This window comes from Myotis lucifugus, unplaced genomic scaffold, assembly GCF_000147115.1.
Source record: "Myotis lucifugus unplaced genomic scaffold, Myoluc2.0 scaffold_197, whole genome shotgun sequence".
Classification (NCBI taxonomy): domain Eukaryota; kingdom Metazoa; phylum Chordata; class Mammalia; order Chiroptera; family Vespertilionidae; genus Myotis; species Myotis lucifugus.
The window spans coordinates 1,004,235-1,025,479 of NW_005871245.1; the positions used below are offsets into that span (position 1 = coordinate 1,004,235).

Sequence of the window (21,245 nt, forward strand, 5' to 3'; positions counted from 1 at the left end):
CATCCACGGCCCCGGACCGCGACCACGTGTCCCAGGCCTATCTGCGCCTGCGCAGCTCAGGCGCGCGCCCGCCGGCCGGAAGAGCCGCGCGTTTCCGGGTTGGAGGCGGGGAGCGGTGCCGGAAGTACTGGGGAGGGCCGAGCAGTCGGACCGGCTGCCGAGACGATCGCTTCACTGGGGCAGTCTCCGCATATCATGGGGAGATAGACCTGCTGCCTGTGAGTCTTGGGCCCTGGCAGTGGAGGAAGAAGAGCGGGAGGAGGGAGTCAGCACCCAGACCCACAGTGGGTCAGTGTCTGAAGAGGCAGATTGTGGCGGAGACGGGACTGTGAGGAATCAGGCTCTTGGGACGGGACTGAGGGGACCGGGGACCGGAGAAGAGGCGGCTGTAGGGACCCGGGCTCCAGGCGGGACTTAGGGAACCGGGGGCCGATGCGAGTTCTCCGGCGCCTGAGGGAAAGCGGTCTCAGAGGGACAGGATTGTGAGGACCCGCGCTCCTCAGAGGAGAGGGGTCGGAGCGGAGCCGGGCGTGCGGACCCGGGCTCCTGAGGTAAAAGCGGAGCTGGGACGACTTGGACTCCTGCGAGGCAGAAGCGGGACAGGGAAGACCCATGCGCCCGAGGACTCAGCAGCAGAGCAGCGAAGACTTAGGTCGTTGAGGGGCGGAAAAAGTAAGAGAACATTTGGGTTTGGGAGGAACAGGAGCGGTCAGCGAAGACGGGCTTCCCCGGGTACAGGATCGGGGCTTGGAGGCTCCGAAGTAGCGGAGGGAACGCAACTGTGAGGACCCGAACTTGTGAAAGCGGAGAGGCTCGGGGGCCCCGGCCGTAGGAACAGCCTCTCCGGGAAAAAGGGAGAGTTTGGAGGAGATGTAGGCATCCATTCCCCGCCCCTCAGGTTCTCTGAACCCAGAGCGGTGAAGGATGTGTTGGTGGGAAGACGACGCCTTCGCTCTGCCTCCTGGCTTTTGCCAGGCTTTTCTCGTATCAGATACTTAATCTAGGAAGCCCGCATGCAAGCATCTTCGTTCTCTGCATCATTCTTGCGAAAGTCTGATGTGAAGTTGAAGCAGTTTGAACTCAGTGATATACTTGACAAGTGCTTTAAATTCCATTCCACTCAACCCTGACCTCAGAGATGGAAGGAAGGGCCCGAAAGATCATCCTTTTTTTTTTTTTTTTTTAAATTCCCATTTGACATGTAAAGAGGGCTGAGGATCACAGTGGAGCAGTTTTGATTAGATCACGATGTTGGAGCAGTACCCCACCGTGCATAGCAGATAGGAGATGCTTGGTTAATATCCCTAGAAAACATGCTTCTGGAATCCGCTCTGACTTCAGACCTCAGGGGGAATTTTCCCGGATTCTTACTACTTTATTTGTAGTCTTGTTACTGTGTTGATATTGATACAGTGAATGTCACTACCAGTTCAGACACCTTTAAATGAAGCTCATCCCTCCCCCCAAAATATGTAGAAAGCCATTTAGGAAGTTGCAGATCCACAAGCTGCACCCTGTATTTTTAGCATAAGCACTCGCTGGAGATGGCTGCTTTTAGGGAAGGTTGGCGGAGAGACTTGGACCAGTCTCTCCTCTCTTCTTCAACAGTGTCTTGGACTGAAACCTACTCAGGCTAACCAGGCACCATCATAAAAGCACCTTCAAGGATTATACCATTTAATTACCACTTACAGCCCCACACGTTAGATACTGTTCGTCCCATTGCACAGAGAAGGAAATTGGTTCAGAGAGGTTAAGTACCTTGCCTGAAATCACAAGGACTCAGTGGTCCAGCCCCAGTCAAACCCAGTTATGTGTTTGACTAAAAATTTTTTCTACTTTTCTAAGTGGATTCCTCTTCGTGTCTGAGTTTGCCCATCAGCAAAATAGAAGGAATAGTTATACAAAGCATATCATCGAATGAAAGCACCCTTCCTCCTTAAGACTCAGTATCCAGTACTATAACTTATTAGGGTACTTATGTAGTGTGGTATTTAAGATTGAAATCCCTGTGTTTTAATTTGTATTATTTTTATCTTTTTTTCCTTTTTAAATTTGTGGGCTTTTATTTTTTTTTTTTTTTTTTTTTTTTTTTTAAATATATTTTATTGATTTTTTACAGAGAGGAAGGGAGAGAGATAGAGAGTTAGAAACATCGATGAGAGAGAAACATCGACCAGCTGCCTCCTGCACATCTCCTACTGGGGATGTGCCCGCAACCCAGGTATATGCCCTTGACCGGAATCGAACCTGGGACCTTTCAGTCCGCAGGCCGACGCTCTATCCACTGAGCCAAACCGGTTTTGGCAAATTTGTGGGCTTTTAAAGAAGCATAGATATTCAAGGTAGAAAAACAGGACCTGAATAGAACTTTTTGGGAGGCCAACAAAGGCCAATTTGAAACAAGGGCTTAAACCGGATTAACTTTACAATTGTAACATGAACTAGATGATTGGGGAAATTGGGCTAACTTAGTTGAAACTATTTTTTCCCCAATGAGTTAGCCTGTGCTATTTGCAAGCGCCTATACTGTATGTCAGTGATCAAAACTTATACCAGATTATAAGATTAATAATAATAAAAGGCTAATATGCAAAGTGACTGAACAGCAGAACAACCAGTCGCTATGACATGCACTGGCCACCAGGGGGCAGACGCTCAACGCAGGAGCTGCCCCCTGGTGGTCAGTGCACTTCCACAGGGGGAGCGCTGCTCAGCCAGAAGCCAGGCTCACTGCTGGTGAGTGCAGTGGCGGTGGCGGCAGCGCTAAGAATGTCTGACTGACAGCTTAGGCTCGCTCCCTGAGGGCTCCCGGACTACCAGAGGGCACAGGCTGGGCTGAGGGACCCCCCACCCCCCCTGCATGAATTTCGTGCACGGGGCCTCTAGTAAGATTAATAAGCATGCCCATGCCACCATTTCAAGGTACTTAATGGTTTAATGATAATTTATTACTGAATTAATATCCTCATCTGCATTTACAAAATGTACTTATTTCACTCACTGGTGGCTCTAGTATTGATTGAGTTATTATAATAGGATTTCAAAGTACCTGATCAGAAAATCATTGTGTTAGTGCAGATATGAACATGGAACATATTACTTTTGACCAGAGGTCTTTGTGGAAAGCCCCAAAATACTTTGGAGGCGACATATCAACAGTACTTACAGTCTGTACAGTGAAATAGGTGTGTTGGAGGCAGAAGACAAACTTTGAACTCTGTACATATGAGCTTAATTTAAAATCTTACACGCTAATTGTTAGAGTTAGAATGGACTTTAGAATTTGCCTGTAGAAACTCTGGTCACAGGGAGCTCAGCTCAGTGGCAGAAGTAGTATGGTACCCAGCACCTCCTATAAGTCTTGTAACCATTTGCCACTACTGTTTTATTTCAATCCACTTCCTTTTTCTAATGTCTATAGTCATAAAATAGTTATAAGATGCCTTTTAGTTTTAACACTCTGATCTTTATAACTAACATTTAGAAGATGAGAGCATATATTAGCAAACATGTTTAAAACATGTTCTTTGTACCACACACTTTAACTGCTTTAGATACATAAATTTAGTGAATTCTCACAACAATCCCATAAGGTATACTTTATGTTTAATTCCACTTTAGAGATGAGGAAATTGAAGCAGAAAGAGATTAGGTAAATTGCTCAAGGACATAAGGTTAGTATGTGTCAGAATTGGTACTTGAACCCAGACACGGTCATCAGAGTCCATGCCCTTGACCACTGTACTGTACTGCCTTTGTATTAAGTCAAAACCACCTAAATAGGATCAAACTAGTCCAAAAACTGGTGAGGGAAAACCTATATTTCTCTTGCTCTCCAGTCTCACAGACTGCAATTAATTGATTCCTTTTGGTTCATTTAGGCTGAGAAATCTGAGCTCATTTGGTTACATCTAGAAGCCAGTGAGGAAATAAACAACCAAGTAGAAAACCCAGTCATTAAGTCAAGTCATGCACCATAGTGATAGGGCTTTTATGCTATCCAGCTGATAGTCCCCTTGTCTCCGTATTTTGTTTAAATAATAACTTTCTAAACAGTTCAAAGGTAAAAGGGTGTTAAACCCAATTTGGCCTTCTATCCTCCTATTTTCTTCATTTAAAAAAATTATATTAATGGAACAGGTGCAGAGAGAAGGCTAGGTCTTTTTTTTTCCCCCATGAGAAGGCCAGGTCTTGTGACTACTGCAAAGTCAACACTGGTTTCCTACCTTCTGAAAAATCAGACCCTTTTATTAGAATAATAGCATTGCAATTGGATTTCTGTTTAAGGAACAAAGTTGCTAAAAGCAAAAGTAGGGCTTGCGATCCTCAGTCGATTAACAACAGTTTAAATGTGATGGGTTACTCGCAGCTATAGAATCTTGTTTTGATAAAATTATTAACTGCTTTTCAAAGTAGATTACTGGGGCATGGACTTTCTGGACTTTGTGAATCCCATAGCATGTGATTTCCACATAATAGGTGCTAGTATGGGTTTACTATTATAATTGTTCTCTCAAACTTTCCCAGAGTTAATGCCTGTTTTTACACAGCAGTGCATCCCTATCTCTTGGCATTTTAAGGACGTGAGAGTTACAAATTTGAGTAGCCCAGAGGCAACCATGGTACATTACATAATGGAATTCAGATTATTTTTGGTCACTTCATTCCGTTATACTTGGTCAACCTCATCCACATTGGACTTGATGAAAGTTGTCAGTAAACAGATCATTTGGGGAGCCATTGACCATTCTGATCAGGTTGTGATACTTTGTTTTTTAAATTTATGTACCATAAAATTCTCCCTTTGGTACCATAGCACTCTGGTTACTTCTCAATTCCACCACCCCAAAAATTTCCCTCATGCTGCTCCTTTGTAGATAAACCTTCTCCCACCCAAACCCCTGGCAACAACTGATCTGTTCTCCATCCATATAGCTTTGCCTTTTCCAGAGTGTCAGTATTACCTGTTTCTTCAGAGGAAATAAACCAAATAATAATTTTTTTGAATCTTTCTCATAGGTAACATATATGCACATAGTACAGAATTTAGGGTATACCATGAAAAGTAAGTCTTCTCCCACTTTGGTCCCATAGGCCGCCCAGATACTACCATTCCTCCACCTCCCCAAGCAACCACTTTTGTCCGTTCTTATGTATCTTTCCAGGAATAATTTATGAATTTACAATTGTGTGTCTGTATGTTTTAGTAAATGGTAGCAAATTATTCTCACTATTCTATACCTTGCATTCTCATTGAACAATGTTTATTGGAGATAATTTCATGAGTGTCCTCTCATTTGTTTTTTAAGTTTTTACTATTATAGTATTTTGTTTTTTAATTGATTTCAGAGAGGAAGGGAGAGGGAGAGAGAGATTGAAACATCAATGATGAGAGAGAATCATTGATCGGTTGCCTCTTGCATATCCCCTACTGGGGATTGAGCCCGCAACCTGGGCATGTGCCCCTGACCAGAATCGAACCTGAGACCCTTTAGTCCGCAGGCTGATGCTCCATTCACTGAGCCAAACCGGCTTGGGCTCATTTTTTAAATATATTTTTATTGATTTCAGAGAAGGAAGGAGAGGGAAAGAGAGATAGAAACTTCAATGATGACAGAGAATCATTGATCGCCTTCCTCCTGCATGCCTTCCACTAGGGACCGAGCCCGCAACCCAGGCACCTGCCCTGACTGGGATTCGAACCATGACCTCCTGGTTCATAGATCTACGCTCAACCACTGAGCCAGGCCAGCTGGGCTAGACATTTAGATTTTTATGTAATTGAACATATCAGTAATTTATTTTATGGCTCCTGAGTTTTTGGTTATCTTAAAACTCTGAGGTAACTGTAGATACTCTTGAGAATATTTTTTTCTAATTTTTAAAAAGTGAGGTAATTTTAGATTTATATGCAGTTGCAAGAAATAATGCGGAGAGATCCCTTGTACACTTTGCCCAGTTTTCCCCAATGGTAACATTTTGCAAAACTGTTACGTAATATGACAACCGGATATTGACATTGATACAACCTACCAATTTTACTCAGATTTCCCCAGTTTCAGTTATACACTTTTGTTTGTGTGTGTATGTGCATTATCTCATACAATTTAATCACTCTTCATTTATTCATCACTACAGTCAAGATACTGAGCAATTCCATTACAACAAGGGTCTCTGGTATTGCCCCTTTATTTTTTGTATTATCCTATTGCCCTTTTATAACCATTCCCACTTCCCTCTCACCCCGCCTCTGACAACCTCACTAATCTGTCCTCTTTCTAAAATTTTGTCATTTCAAAAATGTTCTATTTAAATGGAAACATACAATTTGTAGTCTTTTTTGATTGGTTTTTGCTCTGCGTAATTCTCTGGAGGTTTATCCAAGTTGTGTATATAAATAGTAGTTTAGTTCTTTTTTTTTTTAAATATATTTTTATTGATTTCAGAGAGGAAGGGAGAGGGAAAGAGAGTTAGAAGCATCAATGAGGATAGAGAAGCATTGATCAGCTGCCTCCTGCACGCCCCCTTTTGGAGATCAAGCCCACAGCAACCCAGGCATGTGTCCTGACCGGGAATCTAACCATGACCTCCTGGTTCATAGGAAGACATTCAACCACTGAGCCACCCCAGCCTGGCTAGTTTGGTTCTTTTTATTGCTAAGTAATATTCTATGGCATGATGTACCAAAGTTGGTTTAACCATTTGCCTGTTGAGAGACATGTGAGCTGATTTCAGTTTTTGGCTATTACAAATAAAGCTACTAGGAACATTCACATACAAGTTTTTATGTGAACATAAGTTTTCACTTCTCTAGGATAAGTGCCTAGGACTGCAGTTGCTTAGTCGTATGGTAGTTGCATGTTTAGTTTTTTAAAAATAAACTTTATTAAGGTATAATTTGCATACAATAAAATGTAGGCACTGTAAATTTATGGTTCTATGAATTTCGATAAATGTAAGTGTCACCCCACACAAGATATAGAACTTTTATATCACCTTAGAAACTTCCCTCATGCCCCTCTTCGGTCAGTCCCTGCCCTGTCTATCAGTAGAGATTAGTTTTATTAGTAACTAGAGACCCAATGCATGAAATTTATGCAAGAAAAGGCCTTCCTTCCCCCGGCTGCTGGCACTGGCTTCCCTCAGGCACCCGAGACCCGGGCTTCCCTTGCAGGCCCAGCTTCATCCGGAAGGTCATCCGGAAGGTTGTCCGGTCTAATTAGCATATTACATTTTTATTATTATACATAGAATTTCATACAAATGGAATCATGCAGTATTTTTTCTTTTCTTTTTTAAATATATTTTATTGATTTTTTACAGAGAGAAAGGGAGAGGGATAGAGAGTTAGAAACATCGATGAGAGAGAAACATTGATCAGCTACCTCCTGCACACTCCCCACTGGGTATGTGCCCGCAACCAAGGTACATGCCCTTGACCAGAATCGAACCTGGGACCCTTGAGTCCGCAGGCCGACGCTCTATCCACTGAGCCAAACTGGTTAGGGCAGTATTTTTTCTTTTGAGACTGGCATTTTTTCCCACTTAAATATGTTAAGATGCATCCCTGTTGTTTTGTGATTTAGTAATTTTTTTTAAATAAACTATGTCTTAGAAAAGTTTTAGAAAAATTGCAAAAATAGTACCTTATACCTACATCTTCATCATTAGCATCTTACATTAGCATGGTACATTTGTTGTAATTAAGTAAAGTCTATAATTTATTCAAATTTCATTTTACCCCTAATGTCCTGTCTCTATCCCAGGATTCCACCCAGGATACCACATTACATTTAGTCTTCATGTATATTTAGGCTACTCCAAGAGTGCATTCTTAGATTTTTAAGAAACTGCAAAGTATTTTTGTTTTTTGTTTTTATTTTAGAGAGAGAGGAAGGGAGAGTGTGAGAGAAACATTGATCAGTTGCCTTCTATTTGTGCCCCAACCAGGGATCAAACCTGCAACTTCATTTTAGTTTTAACTTGCCTTTCCTTAATGACCAATGATGTTGAACATCTTTTCATGTACTTATTTGTCATCTATATATCCTCTTTGGTGAAATGTCTGGTCATGTCTTTTGTCCATTTTCTAATCAAATTACCTTTTTGTTACACTGTTGAGTTTTGAGAGTTCTTTATACATTCTATTTGGAAATGTTGTTTGTAAATATTTTCTCCCAGTCTGTAGCAGAAAGTACCAAACCCTATACAATGGTATTTCCTATACATACTTTCCTATGCTAAAGTATAATTTATAAATTAGACACAATAAAACATTAAAAACAATAACTAATAAATAGGACAATTATAATAAAAGTTATGTGAATGTGGTCACTCTCTCAAAATATCTTATTGTACTGTACTTATTTTCTTCTTGTGATGGTGTGAGATGAGGTGGGTGATGATACAATGCATACGTGATGAGATGAAGTGAGGTGAATGACATGAAGTGAGATGAATGGCGTAAGCACTGAAATAGCATTAGGCTACTAGAGGATAACTTGAACATAAGCACTGTGATACTATAATAGTTGATCTTATAACCCAGATGACTACCAAGTGAGTAAGTGCAGGTAGCATACACAGTGTGCATATGCTGGACAAGGTGATAATTCACAACCTAGGCACAATTGAGTGGGGCTGCACAAGACTTCATCACACTATGCAGAAGGGCAGGTAATTTAAAAGGTACGAATTGCTTATTTCTGGAACTTTCCACTTAATATTTTCAGACGGTGGTTGACAGAAACTGGAAAGTGAAACCTTGGATAAGGGGGCGATGGGGGAACTACTGTATTACTATGTTAACAATCTTTTCCTGCACGATTCTTCCAGTGGTAGCATTTATGGGCAAGGGAGAAGTCATGGACTGTCAGTGATACTGATGCTCTGCTGCCCCCCTCAGCCGGCTCTTGGCCAACAAGTTTCTCTTGATCATTTAACCAGTGCAGTTAGTTGCTTTTATTAAGGGTAAGCCAGGGGAAGGTGTCATATCAAAAAGGTGTGTTGGGGAAGAACTCAGCAATAGGGGCAATGGTAGAACAGATGCAAATATTCATTCAGGTTGCTAAGCATTACCAAGTTCTGAAACCATTGCCATGATTTCTGCAAGTTAAAATTCCACAATTTTGGCTAATTATGGTATTCATATCCTGCTAGTTTATTCCTAACAATAGAACATTCATTTTATTGGAAGAGAGTCTATGTTATTATAATCATTAATTAATTTAAAAAGTTGTATATGAAAGAGATGGAGATGTTTTTCTTGGTGCCTAGAAGGTATAAGGAGATGTTTCTCCGCATACAGTTTGCCTGGTTCCTAATTGATGAAGATGTGCCAGGCCGTGGGATGAAATGGTCTGTGGGAAGGGTGGTGCTTGATGTTAGTTGTTCATTTACAGGTAGCTTTTGAAAATGGCTGCCTCTCATTTCACCGGGCTCACAGCTGTTGCTGATGTAATTAAAGATCTAGACACTCAGATAGCTGTAAGTAAGTTCTTTGAAGCCACTGTGAAAGGAACATGGTGAATGTGCTTCTGATCTTGGTGACACAACAGCTGATGTCACAGATTCAACCTCCTGGCTCTAAAATTTAGGAGTCCCAGCTACTCCAGGCTAGGGACTCTGCATGTACTTAAAGATTGCTAACACTCAGAGAAAGTTTGCTCTTGATGACAAAAAAGATTTTCACAATTGCTAAAAATTGTGTTTACTAGGTATAGCTCTGACATAGAGTTAAGCATGTTTTGAAATGCCAAAATGAACTAATCTGTTTTCTGAAGTTTTGTGATTGGGTTTTAAGTATGTGACTGTGCCACTTATTTGAAGTTAACATTATTTGATGCTCAAAAATAATGCATGTAGTACTTAACCATGTATTCTATTTTTACAAAGTCTTCAAAAATGTCTTGCTCATTCTAGTTTATTTTTGCACATAAGATTCCTCGTTTCATATACTTTCTTATTTCAATTTTGTGGACTATTTCATTTAGCTTTTGGAGAAGAGATGGTTTCTAAATATCAGGTGAGAGCAATGAATATTCTTTATTCCCTCCATTTTTAATGTGCAGGTATCAAATAGTCACTATTCCTGATATACTGAAGACCTTTCAATGTCTGGTAGACCTCATATAATTTTACTTTCAAAACTCATCCTTTATTACAGGTTCTCTGGAACTAATCTTTGTGTTTGCTTTCCACAGTTGATTGGTCTTGGTCCTCATACCTCCAGGAAGAAACAGGATCTCGATAAGCTCTATGAGCTGAAGTCCAAAGCTCGGCAGATTATGAACCAGTTTGGCCCCTCAGCCCTCATCAACCTGTCCAATTTCTCATCCATAAAACCGGAACCAGCCAGCACCCCTCCACAAGGCTCCATGGCCAATAGCACTACAGTGGTAAAGATACCAGGCACGCCTGGGTCTGGAGGGCGTCTCAGCCCTGAAAACAATCAGGTATCATCCTCTTACTTTTTGCTCTCTGTAGTCTTTTCTTTTTGAACCAGTAATGCTTTGAGAGATGTCCATCTCAGATGCTGCCTCTTCCTCTCACTGAAAAAGGTCTTTTCCCTCCTTGGACTCCTGAAGTTCTATATTGGCCCAGCCGATGTGGCTAAGTGGTTGAGCATTGATCTATGAACCAGGAGGTCATGGTTCAGTTCCTGGTCAGGGCACATGCCCGCGTTATGGGCTCGATCCCCAGTGTGGGGTGCGCAGGAAGCAGCCGATCAAAGATTCTCTCTCATTATTGATGTTTCTGTCACTTTCTCTCCCTTCCTCTCTGAAATCAATAAAAATATATTTAAATAAAAATAAATAAAATAAAATAAAGGAGGTACCATGAACCAAGCAGGTAGGAAGAAGGGTGGAAGAGCATGTCCAAAGCAGCAGAGGCACTGTACGATTTGTGGTCAGAAAATGGCAAATTATTTACTGTAGAGGGAAAGTGAGGCACAGTGAGAAAAAGAGATGAGACTGAAATAAATTGACAGATATTGGCCTCTCTTCCAAACTGCTCTTTCTGCCTTTCCCTAGGCTACTTCTGTCTTTTTGTTGTCGTTAATCCTCACCTGAGGATATTTTTCCATTGATCTTTTAGAGAGAGTGGAAGAGAGAGGGAAAGACAGAGAGAAACATCGATGTGAGAGAAACACATCAATTGGTTGCCCCCGACCAGGGCCCAGGCTGGGGAGGAGCCTGCAACCAAGATACCTTGACCAGATGGAACCCGGGACCCTTTGGTCTGCGGGCCAGCACTCTATCCACTGAGCCAAACTGGCTAGGGCGGAGGCTACTTCTGTCTGGAGAGTGTAATCTTATAGCAATGTCACCAGATAGGCCAGACTGTTAACTCTTTGGAAAGCAGAAAACTAAAACCAACAAATTTACAACCTTTCTGCATCAGAGCATAATGAGTCCTTTTGTTTGTTTCCTTGATACTTGGCTGAAAAATCTTCTCCTAATTAACTTTAGGTGTTGACCAAGAAGAAATTACAAGACTTAGTAAGAGAAGTGGATCCTAATGAGCAATTGGATGAAGATGTAGAGGAGGTAAGAAGGGGCTGGGTACCACAGAGGGTGTGTCCCTGAGAGCTAGTATATAATATAGTTTCTGTGGTGAAGAGCACAGACTTTAGAAGCAAATCTGAATTTGCATCTTGGCTCTGCCAGTGAACAGCTTTGTAGCTGTGGATAAATTACTTAAGCTTTCTGAGACTCAGCTTCCTCCTGTGTTGGTAAGGTATGACATTATTTATCTACGTGGTTATTATGAGGGTCCCATGGAATAATTATATAAGACACTTTATACTTAACAGCTGCTGCTACTTTTACCTGTCAAAAAGGACATAGTCTGCTTCTTATAGGCAATCACAATAGTTTTAGTTGTTCCTAGATTATTCCCCCATATTTCTAAGTAATATACTTAAACATATACTCTTTGATTCATTAATTTTTTTAAGATTTTAAAAAAATATTTTCAATTAATCTTTTAGAGAGAGAGGAAGGGAGAGGGAGAGAGAGAGAGCCTGCACACCCCCTACTGGGTATCAGGCTCACAACCTGGGCATATGCTCTGACCAGGAATCAAACCAGGGACCCCTCAGTTCACGGGATGATGCTCAACAAACTGAGCCACTCTGGCCAGGCTTAAAAGATTTTTCAATTGATTTTGAGAGAGAAAGAGAGAAAAAAAACATCAATGTGAAAGTGAAACATTGATTGGCTGCCTCCTGCACACCCTCCACCGAGAATCAAGCCTGCAACCCATGCATGTTCCCTGATCAGGACTCAGACTGGCAACCTTTCTTTCATGGTGCATGGGATGATGCCCAATTAACTGAGCCACATCAGCCAGGGCTGATTCATTAATTTTATAATAGTCTATTGACTTCCTGTTGTGGTAGATGATAATTTTAGAGTCTTTTTCCTATTCTGAATTTTTATATGAACTTTAGTATATCTCTTTTTTTTCATTTGTTGTGCTGTTTTTGGAGGCTTCTTTTTTTTTTTTTTAATATTTTATTGATTTTTTACAGAGAGGAAGAGAGAGGGATAGAGAGTTAGAAACATCGATGAGAGAGAAACATCAACCAGCTGCCTCCTGCACATCTCCTACTGGGGGTGTGCCCGCAACCAACATACATGCCCTTGACCGGAATCGAACCCGGGACCTTTCAGTCCGCAGACCGACGCTCTATCCACTGAGCCAAACCGGTTTCGGCTTTGGAGGCTTCTTTTACTCTAGAAACTTCTGTGCCTTAATGCTGGGATGATTTTGTGTATTTTTTTTGATGTTTTTGTTTTGCCTTTGCTGAGTAATATGTAATGATAGAGAAAGAAAATGCAGGTTATAAAAACAGTATAACTCCATTGTTTGTTTTATTTTATTATTTTTAAAATATATTTTATTGATTTTTCTACAGAGAGGAAGGGTGAGGGATAGAGAGTTAGAAACATCAATCAGCTGCTTCCTGCACATTCCCTACTGGTGATGTGCCCGCAACCAAGGTACATGCCCTTGACCAGACTCGAACCTGGGACCCTTGAGTCCGCAGGCTGACGCTCTATCCACTGAGCCAAACCAGTTAGGGCTCCATTGTTTGTTTTAACCAGAGGGAAAATATTTGCCTTTTTTGTATATGTGTGGCTTTTTAGAACAGCAACTTTATTGAGATATAATTCCTGTACCATAAAATTCACCCATTTGAAATATATAGTTCAGTGGGTTTTACTATATTCAGAGTTGTGCAACTGTCAACACAATCAATTTGGGAACATTTTCATCATCCCTAAAAGAAACCCATACCCATTAGCAGTCATTTCCCATTTTTCCCCAACCCCCACAGCCCTAGGCAACCAACTACCAATATATTTTCTATCTTTGTAGATTTGCCTATTCTGGATATTTCAAATATATGGAATCATAATATTTGGTCTTTTGTGACTGCCTTCTTTCACTTAGCATAATGAGTCTAAAGTTCGTCCATGTTGTAGAGGGCATTATTACTTCATTTCTTATTATGGCTGAATAAATATTCCATTATATGGCTATTAGAGGCCCAGTGCACAGATTCATGCACCAGTGGGGTCCCTCGGCCTGGCCTGTGAAGATCGGGGCAAAACCGGCTCTCCAACATCCCCTGAGGGGTCCTGGATTTCGAGAGGGCGGTTCTTGGGTGACACACCCCAGAATTGGGCTCCCTCCTCTTTGGTTCTGGGTGCGTCACCCGAGAACCGCAGCTGCCAAGTCACTGCAGCTTGGCAGCTCTTGCATTGAGCGTCTGCCCCCTGGTGGTCAGTGCTCATCATAGCTACTGGCTGGTCAGCCGGTCACTTAGGCTTTTATATATCTAATCTAATAATAGACAAACATGGTAATTGACCGTACCTTCGCTATGCCTCCTATTGGCTAAACAGTGCGATATGCAAATTAACCGCCAACAAAGATGGCGGCTAATTTGCATACTGCAGGCAGGGCGGGACAGTGCGAGCTGCCATCCGGGCCCCCGTGTGCTGCCTAAGCCCCGCCCCCAGCCGGGACCCCCGTGTTCAGCCCTGAGCGGGCGGGACCCCTGTCTGCGGCCCTGGGCGGAGGGGCTTGGCAGCGTGATCGGCCCCAGGAAGCCCTATTCTTGCAGGAATCCTCCTGCAACGGGCTTCTAGTGTGTGTGTGTGTGTGTATATACCACCTTTTGTTTATCCATTCATCAATTGATGGACATTTGGGTTGTGTCCACTTTTGGGCTATTATGAATAAAGTTTGCCATGAACATTCATGTGCAACCTTTTTTGTTTTTTTCCTCTTTTTAAAAAGTTTCTGTACAAATTTTTGTGTGAACATATGTTTTCAATTCTCTTGGGAATATACCTAGGGGTAGAATTGCTGATTCATATGGTAATTCTGTTCCTTTAAGGACTATCTGACTGTTTTTCCAGAGTGCTTCACCCTTTTACATTCCCATCAACAGTGTATAAGCAGTTCATTTTCTTATATTAGTTTTTGATAATTTCTTCTCTATTTTTGTTTCTTTCTGGGATGATAATTGGTGGGATATTGGATCTTCTGCATTGATCCTCTTAGGTTTTTTGGTCTTTTTACTCCTATTTTTCATTTCTTTGTAATTCTAAGTTCTGCTTGCTGCGGAGATTTTCCTTAGTTTATCTTCTAATACTTTTAACATTTTTAAATATAAAAATTTTAGTTTCCACAAATTGCTTCTCCTTGTTCACTGATTTTTTTATTTTTATTTTCCTAAGCCATTCTGTTCTTATTTTTTGGTTGTAATACCTTCTCTTATCTTTCTCTTTGAGGATATTAATTAATTTTTTGACATTTTCTTCTTTTCCCTGCATTGTCTGTTTCCTCTGGGTTCCTTTTCCCCTCTTTGGTTTGTTTCCTGTACTTTCTTTTTTGTGTTAGAGACTTTCTTCAAATGTCTGCTAATCCTAGCTATCCATTCTTAAATAATGAGCCATTAAAAAGCTGATTTGAATCAGAACTTACTAATAGGCTTTGTCCAGTAATGTGCTGGTAAGTGTTTAACAACCAGCTCTGTGGAGAAAATGACCCTGATTTTCAGCATTTTTGGATTTCTGGGGTGTGACATTCCCACTGTGCCCTATTTTAAGTTATCAACATATTGTTGCTGAATGCAAAATTGGTAAAAATGCAAAAATTGACTTTCATGAGCTCTTCTCAGCTGGCTCTAGGGTACCATTGGCTCCACTTCAGAATAATTGGTCCACAAATCGACCTTTCATTGGGGGCTTCCTAAATATCAATATCTGTAAACCTTTTCTCTGGAGTCGTTTAGTATCTCTAGAGAAAAATGCTCCAGACTTCTATCTGGAGGGTTTATCCCTAGCTTCTAACATTCTGGAAGCAAGACAAGAGAAAGGGGCTGTGTCTCTCCCCTTGCTCTGCTATGTCTGGTGTATTCTAATCCAGAGCCACATCCCTTCATTTTCTTTTTTTTTCTTTTTTTAATATTTTTATTGATTTTTTACAGAGAGGAAGGGAGAGGGATAGAGAGTTAGAAACATCGATGAGAGAGAAACATCGATCAGCTGCCTCCTACACACCTCCTACTGGGGATGTGCCCACAACCAAGGTACATGCCCTTGACCGGAATCGAACCTGGGACCCTTCAGTCCACAGGCCGATGCTCTATCCACTGAGCCAAACCGGTTAGGGCCCTTCATTTTCTATGGGGAATAAAGCTACTGTGTTCTGGGTCAGGTAAGTATGGCTGCTTTTGGAGTGCAAGGGTCATTGACTACTCTGTGTATTGACATTAACAATTCCCCAATTTGTAGTTCCATACCTCAGCCCAGTCTTCTATGATAAATGGTACTTCCAAATCCTGGATCTCTTAGGGATTGTGAAGGGAAAATCAGTTTAATTCTCATTGGTGTCCTCTCTATAGGCACTTGTGTTGTAACATCTGTATGCTAGTTCAGTTCTTCTTCTTCTGTTATCTCTATAGCAAAAATTTACTTTAAAAGTTTATTGGAATTTCTTTTCATTAGGTTTTCTCTCCCATTGAGGATTTATATGTCTTTTTTCTTTACTATTATTTTCATTTATTTAGGGAGGGAGAGGAGGTCATTTTGGCAGTTGACCTGCCATGTTTAATCATAAGTATTTCCTTTAGATGGTATCCATTTGGTTCCATAGGAAAGATGACAATGGATTAATGGTCCAGCAGAACAAGGAATGTCTACATCTATGATAGTAATTTTATTTTAATTTTTGGTCAGCAAAGGAAGCCATGAGAAGGCATTGACTTAAAATTTCAATTTCTTCATATAGATTTTTAGCTTCAGAATTCTGCTTTTGTTCATCACACAGTCCAGGATTAATATAATGAAGTAGAAAGAACCCAGGATTTGGACTCAGAACCTTGAGGTTGAATCCTGGTACCACTGCTTAGTAGTTACATTAGCCATGAGCAAGATAGTCTCCTTGAGTCTTAGCATCCCCTGCTGTCAATCAGGGTAAAATTCATGCCCCATTTTTTTCACAGGATTATTATAAGGACTAGATAAGATAATGGAAATAAAAATGCTTTAAGAGATTGTGAGTGAGGGATAATAATAATTAACTTTTGTTTTCCCACTTAATTCAGAAGATAATATGGGGGTGAGGGATTGGGCTGGTTGATGCCTGCTGGGTAGAAAGTGCAGAAAGCTCATCCTCAGAAAGGTGTGAGTTGCACTCCACCTGGTTAATAAGTTGATGTGTTTCTGTTGCCATCCCCTCTCTTCCTCTCACCTTAGGCCAATGCTGATTATAGGCCCTCTGATAAGGAAGCCTGACTGAATATGTGGTTCAGGCAGATACAGTTGTCCCAGCAACAAGAGCTTAACCTGCCAATGACATGGTTACTCTCTCCCACTTTTCCCCAGATGCTGCTGCAGATTGCTGACGATTTTATCGAGAGTGTAGTGACAGCAGCCTGCCAGCTTGCTCGGCATCGCAAGTCCAGCACCCTGGAGGTGAAGGACGTCCAGCTGCACCTAGGTACGTGGTCTCATTTCTCCCTGAGGTGTCGCCATGATTCCTCCTTCAGAACCATCATGAAAAGTGTGGTCGGAGGAACCTCTGTGCCAGGATCAGACTTTCAGGCTCTGATATTTATGTATTCCCAGGCATTGGGTTTGCCACTACCTACCTGCGTCACCTTATCTTTGTTACTTAATTTCTCTTAGAGTCCATTTCCTCATTTGTAAAGTGGAGATCTAATATCCTCCTTACACGGTAATTGTGAGAATTATGAATTAGGTTTGTAAAATGACAGGCACAGGATCTGGCTCAAGGTAAGAGATTAGTAAATGTAGCTATTATATCTCCACCATTCAAAAAAAGGTGTTTCCCTTACAGTTTTTAGCTTATTTAGGCATTTTCCCAAGAAAATTATAATCATAACGTGTATATAAATTTGTATTCTGCTTTTCTACATAATAGACACTGAATTCGAGCTTGGGTTTTTCTGGGAGATACTCATCTAACATTTTATTTTTTTACATTTATAGTACTGTAAATGTATTTTTTCTTCCTTAAGATTTTCTTAACATTTTCTTTTCTTTAGCTTACTTAATTGTAAGAATACAGTACACAATACATGTAACACCCAAATTTTGTTTATTAACTGTTTATGTTATCGGTAAGGCTTTTGGTCAACAGTAGACTATTAGTAAACTTTTGGGGAAGTCAAAAGTTATACACAGCCCTGGCTGGTTTTCTCAGTGGACAGCCCTCAGACCAAAGGGCACGGTTCGATTCCTGGTCAAGGGCACGTACCTCAGTTGCAGATTTGATAGGAGTAAGACAACTGAAAAATGACTCCCTTTCTGTGGAGCTGCATGGAAACCTTAGGACTCAGCACCCATGGCTTTGACCAATTTACTTTGCAAGAAAGTCAAATGGTATCCGTTACACCTTGAGGCACGACATGAGATTCCCCCATTTGTATTCCATAGAATCCCTCTGCAGGGTTACTGTTACTCAGCTTAGCTGATTGCTGAGATTCGTCCCCCCTGACCCTTGTCTGAGGGTCACACTGCACCCTGACCCTGCCTGCCAGTCCCCTTATCTCTGTGCTGGCCTCTTCCTTGCAGAGCGCCAGTGGAACATGTGGATCCCAGGATTTGGCTCTGAAGAAATCCGACCCTACAAAAAAGCTTGCACCACAGAGGCTCACAAACAGGTGAGGAGTCCTCAGAGCCCCAGGGCAGCCACAGCTGATCCCTTGAGCTACCATTGCAGGTCACAGCTACCACCACTGCAGTTATGCTCCCTCGCAGCAGCAGAGCTCCATGGGAGATCAGTCAGATATTTCCTTAATGATTGGCTGTTCCCACACGGGGGTGGAGGGGGAGTGTCTCTGGTTTGTCTCTCAACTCTGATGGGCATTGCTTAAAGCTGTTGAATGTAGGTTGTTTAATATGGATGGAACTTGAACCTGCCCATCTCCTTAATGAAGTCGTCCTTCACTGTTGGCATTGCTTAAAGCTGTTTAATGTAGGTTGTTTAATATGGATGGAACATTATGGATGTAACTTGAACCTGCCCATCTCCTTAATGGTGATGTGAACATACATATGGTCCTGTGACTGAGGACAGGTTAAGGAAAGCAGAAATACATGTACTTGTGGTGAGAGGTAGCACCCAGACTGCTCTGCCAGGTATTTTGATCTCTGTCCTAGCTTAACCTTTGTTCTCTGCCTCTCTTACCATGGAACTGAGGAGTCAGTGTAAGAACCTAACACCACTTCTGCTGTGGAGCAAGTTGTCCCTGTCGTTGGTCAGTCTCGTGGCAGTGGTGGCCTCCCCTGACAAGGCTGTCATTCCTGTCTTAATGTAACTGGCTACTCGGAATTGAAAAGTGAGCTTGCCCTGGCCAGTTTGGCTCAGTGGATAGAGCATCAGCCTCGGGACTGAAGGGTCCCGGGTTCGATTTGGTCAAGGGCACATGCCAGGTTGTGGGCCTGATCCCCAGTAGGGGGTATGCAGGAGGCAGGCGATCAATGATTCTCATCACTGATGTTTCTATCTCCCTCTCCCTTCCTCTCTGAAATCAATAAAAATATATTTTTTTAAAAGGACAGTGAGCTTAATCTAAGCTTGACAGGCATAACTGGGAGCCTCTGTCCCTTGCTTTTCCATAGAGTGGATCTCTGGAGCGGGTATGTTTCCGGAGCTCACAGAGGAAGCCCTGCAAGGAAGCTGTCAATAGTGTGAATTGAAGGACCACAGTGTTCTTCAGAAATGAGTCCCTCCAGATAACAGATGGTCATTTGGTCTCTGTTCCCAAATTATCCACTTTTTAGAATATATATATATATTTATTTATTTATTTATTTATTTACCAACAAATATAATGTTTGGACAATCTCTTGGTCAAAAAGAGTGAGCAAAGCAAATCAGTAATTTGGCCATGGCTGGTAGTAGTAAAATTCGAAGTCCATGATCTGACTATTTCCCTGATGGGTTGTGGTAGAAGTTGTTGGTGTCAGTTTCCTTCATTGCAGGTCATCAAGTGTGAAATGGCAGCAGGCTTGAAACAAAGGCCCCTTTCCTATTTTCTCCATCATCAGAGAAGAGTTTGGGTGTGGGTGGGAAGCCTAGAAATCACCTGCTTTGATGGCTTTTCCCCTTAAGTCCCCAAAAGGCAGGAGCTGTCACCTTTTAACCTTTTTGCCATCCTGCTAGCCTAGAGCAGTCTGTGTCTTTGGTGCATGGAATGGATCACTGGCCTGTCTGAACATCTCTGGGGCCCTGCAGATTGTCCTCAGGTTAGGTGGAGCTGCTGATGAGCTGCCCTATGCCTGTAGGTTCCTGCAGGCTCCAGGCTGTGCTGTAGGTCATGCTGCCTGCTAGCCACGCACTGACATCCCAGAAAGTTCCTCACTCTAACCTGTGCTTTGCTTATTTCTCTCTCCTTTTAGAGAATGGCATTGATCCGGAAAACAACCAAGAAATAACACATGGAAAGATCAGGGAATGGACAACATTGTATTTGGAGATACTTGAGCTGAGACCTCAGCCATCTCATCTTTGGATTTTTTTTTTAATGCTTTACAGAGAAGCATATATTTTTTATTAACAGTGCAGCAATATCTATAATGACTGAGAGGATCTGCCAAAAGAATAAAGCCTCCTGCCCCCACTTTGGCCCCTTTTCCCTGCCGTCTCAAAGAGGAGCAATTTATCTTCCAGAGAAGATTTTATTTGTGGTTTATTATATAAGTGATTGAATATGGGACAAAGCAGTATGGTCTTGTTTGGTGAGACAGTATTAGCAGGATTGGTAGAGGTTTTTGTTTCCTTCTCCCTTCCTCTTCCCCTGTACTTTGTAATGTCAGTGTTTATATGAATATGACTTTCATTTGCTTTTCCAGAATAAAGAAGTTATAATTGAAAGACACAGGATGCATGGCTTACAGCCTTTGAAATCCAAGAGGGAGTTAGGAGCAGCAGCAAGGCTGATGCAGCTTCCCAGTCAGCAGGTGGCAGCAATGTTATCCATTTCTGTGGTTAAGAAAAAACCATGGGGTTTTCATTACTGTACTCGAAGGAAGGCTACACCATTAGCAGAAACTGAGTTCAGTTTCTCTGCCATAGAATTGGGTCGGGTGACTTCTCTCCTGAACCCCAAACTGAAGAGGCATCCTGGTTTTGGCAAAGCCTGCTCTTCTGGAATTCCTAGAGAAAGTTGTGCTCATCCTGAGCCCGAAGAAGGGATGGGGAAAGGCCTGTCTGTGCTGGGGCCTGTCTGCACTTAGTTGCCGGTGTCCCTGGTCCTGGTATATTCACCATTGTGTAGAGGAAACAGCTCACTTAGCATCGTCTTGTCCTGTGCCCAGCATAGCCCTTTGTGGGTCATGAAGGTTTCATGGGCTTCGGGGGGTGTGGCTGTTCCACCCAGGGACACCAGCACAGGCACTTCCCCCTTGCCCTGCTTTGGTTCTGTCTCCTGAGGTTGGCCTGCAGTGGGACCCTGCTTTTCACTCCCATTCAGTTTGGCCCCATGACCCCTCTCCGCATCCTCATAGATCTTTTGAGTGAGCAGCTCAAAGGCTGTGCTGATGGTACTGTTGCTCTTGGCTGAAGTCTCGACATAGTGAGCACCCAAAGAAGAGGCAGCCAGCTTCTCCCCTTCTTCTGGCACCACCTGTCACTCAGCCACCAGGTCACTCTTGTGCCCTACCACCAGGAAGAGGATGCCGAAGGGTTTCACT

The 21,245-nt window shown here is 42.1% G+C and overlaps 1 protein-coding gene across 4 annotated transcripts; it reads left to right on the forward strand.

Moving 5' to 3' along the window:
- The first annotated feature begins 113 nt into the window (after positions 1-113).
- Positions 114-20,431, forward strand: TAF12 (TATA-box binding protein associated factor 12). 4 transcript variants are annotated; one of them, XM_006097243.3, is made up of 6 exons: positions 114-218; positions 10,206-10,457; positions 11,475-11,552; positions 16,911-17,025; positions 18,123-18,211; positions 19,953-20,431. In XM_006097243.3, the coding sequence occupies exons 2-6, from the start codon at positions 10,290-10,292 to the stop codon at positions 19,986-19,988; spliced, it is 486 nt and encodes a 161-aa protein (XP_006097305.1). In that variant the 5' UTR covers positions 114-218; positions 10,206-10,289; the 3' UTR covers positions 19,989-20,431. The 4 variants fall into 4 exon arrangements, with proteins under 4 accessions (XP_006097305.1, XP_014318522.1, XP_023616786.1 ...); XM_014463036.2 differs by lacking the exon at positions 114-218 and adding an exon at positions 225-672; XM_014463033.2 differs by lacking the exon at positions 114-218 and adding an exon at positions 9,529-10,027.
- The last annotated feature ends 814 nt before the right edge of the window (positions 20,432-21,245 follow it).

Coding starts and splice junctions, on each gene's coding strand:
- TAF12 (XM_014463033.2), top strand. Junction 11,553..16,910: donor TGGATGAAGATGTAGAGGAG/GTAAGAAGGGGC, acceptor ACTTTTCCCCAG/ATGCTGCTGCAGATTGCTGA. Junction 17,026..18,122: donor GGACGTCCAGCTGCACCTAG/GTACGTGGTCTC, acceptor TCTTCCTTGCAG/AGCGCCAGTGGAACATGTGG.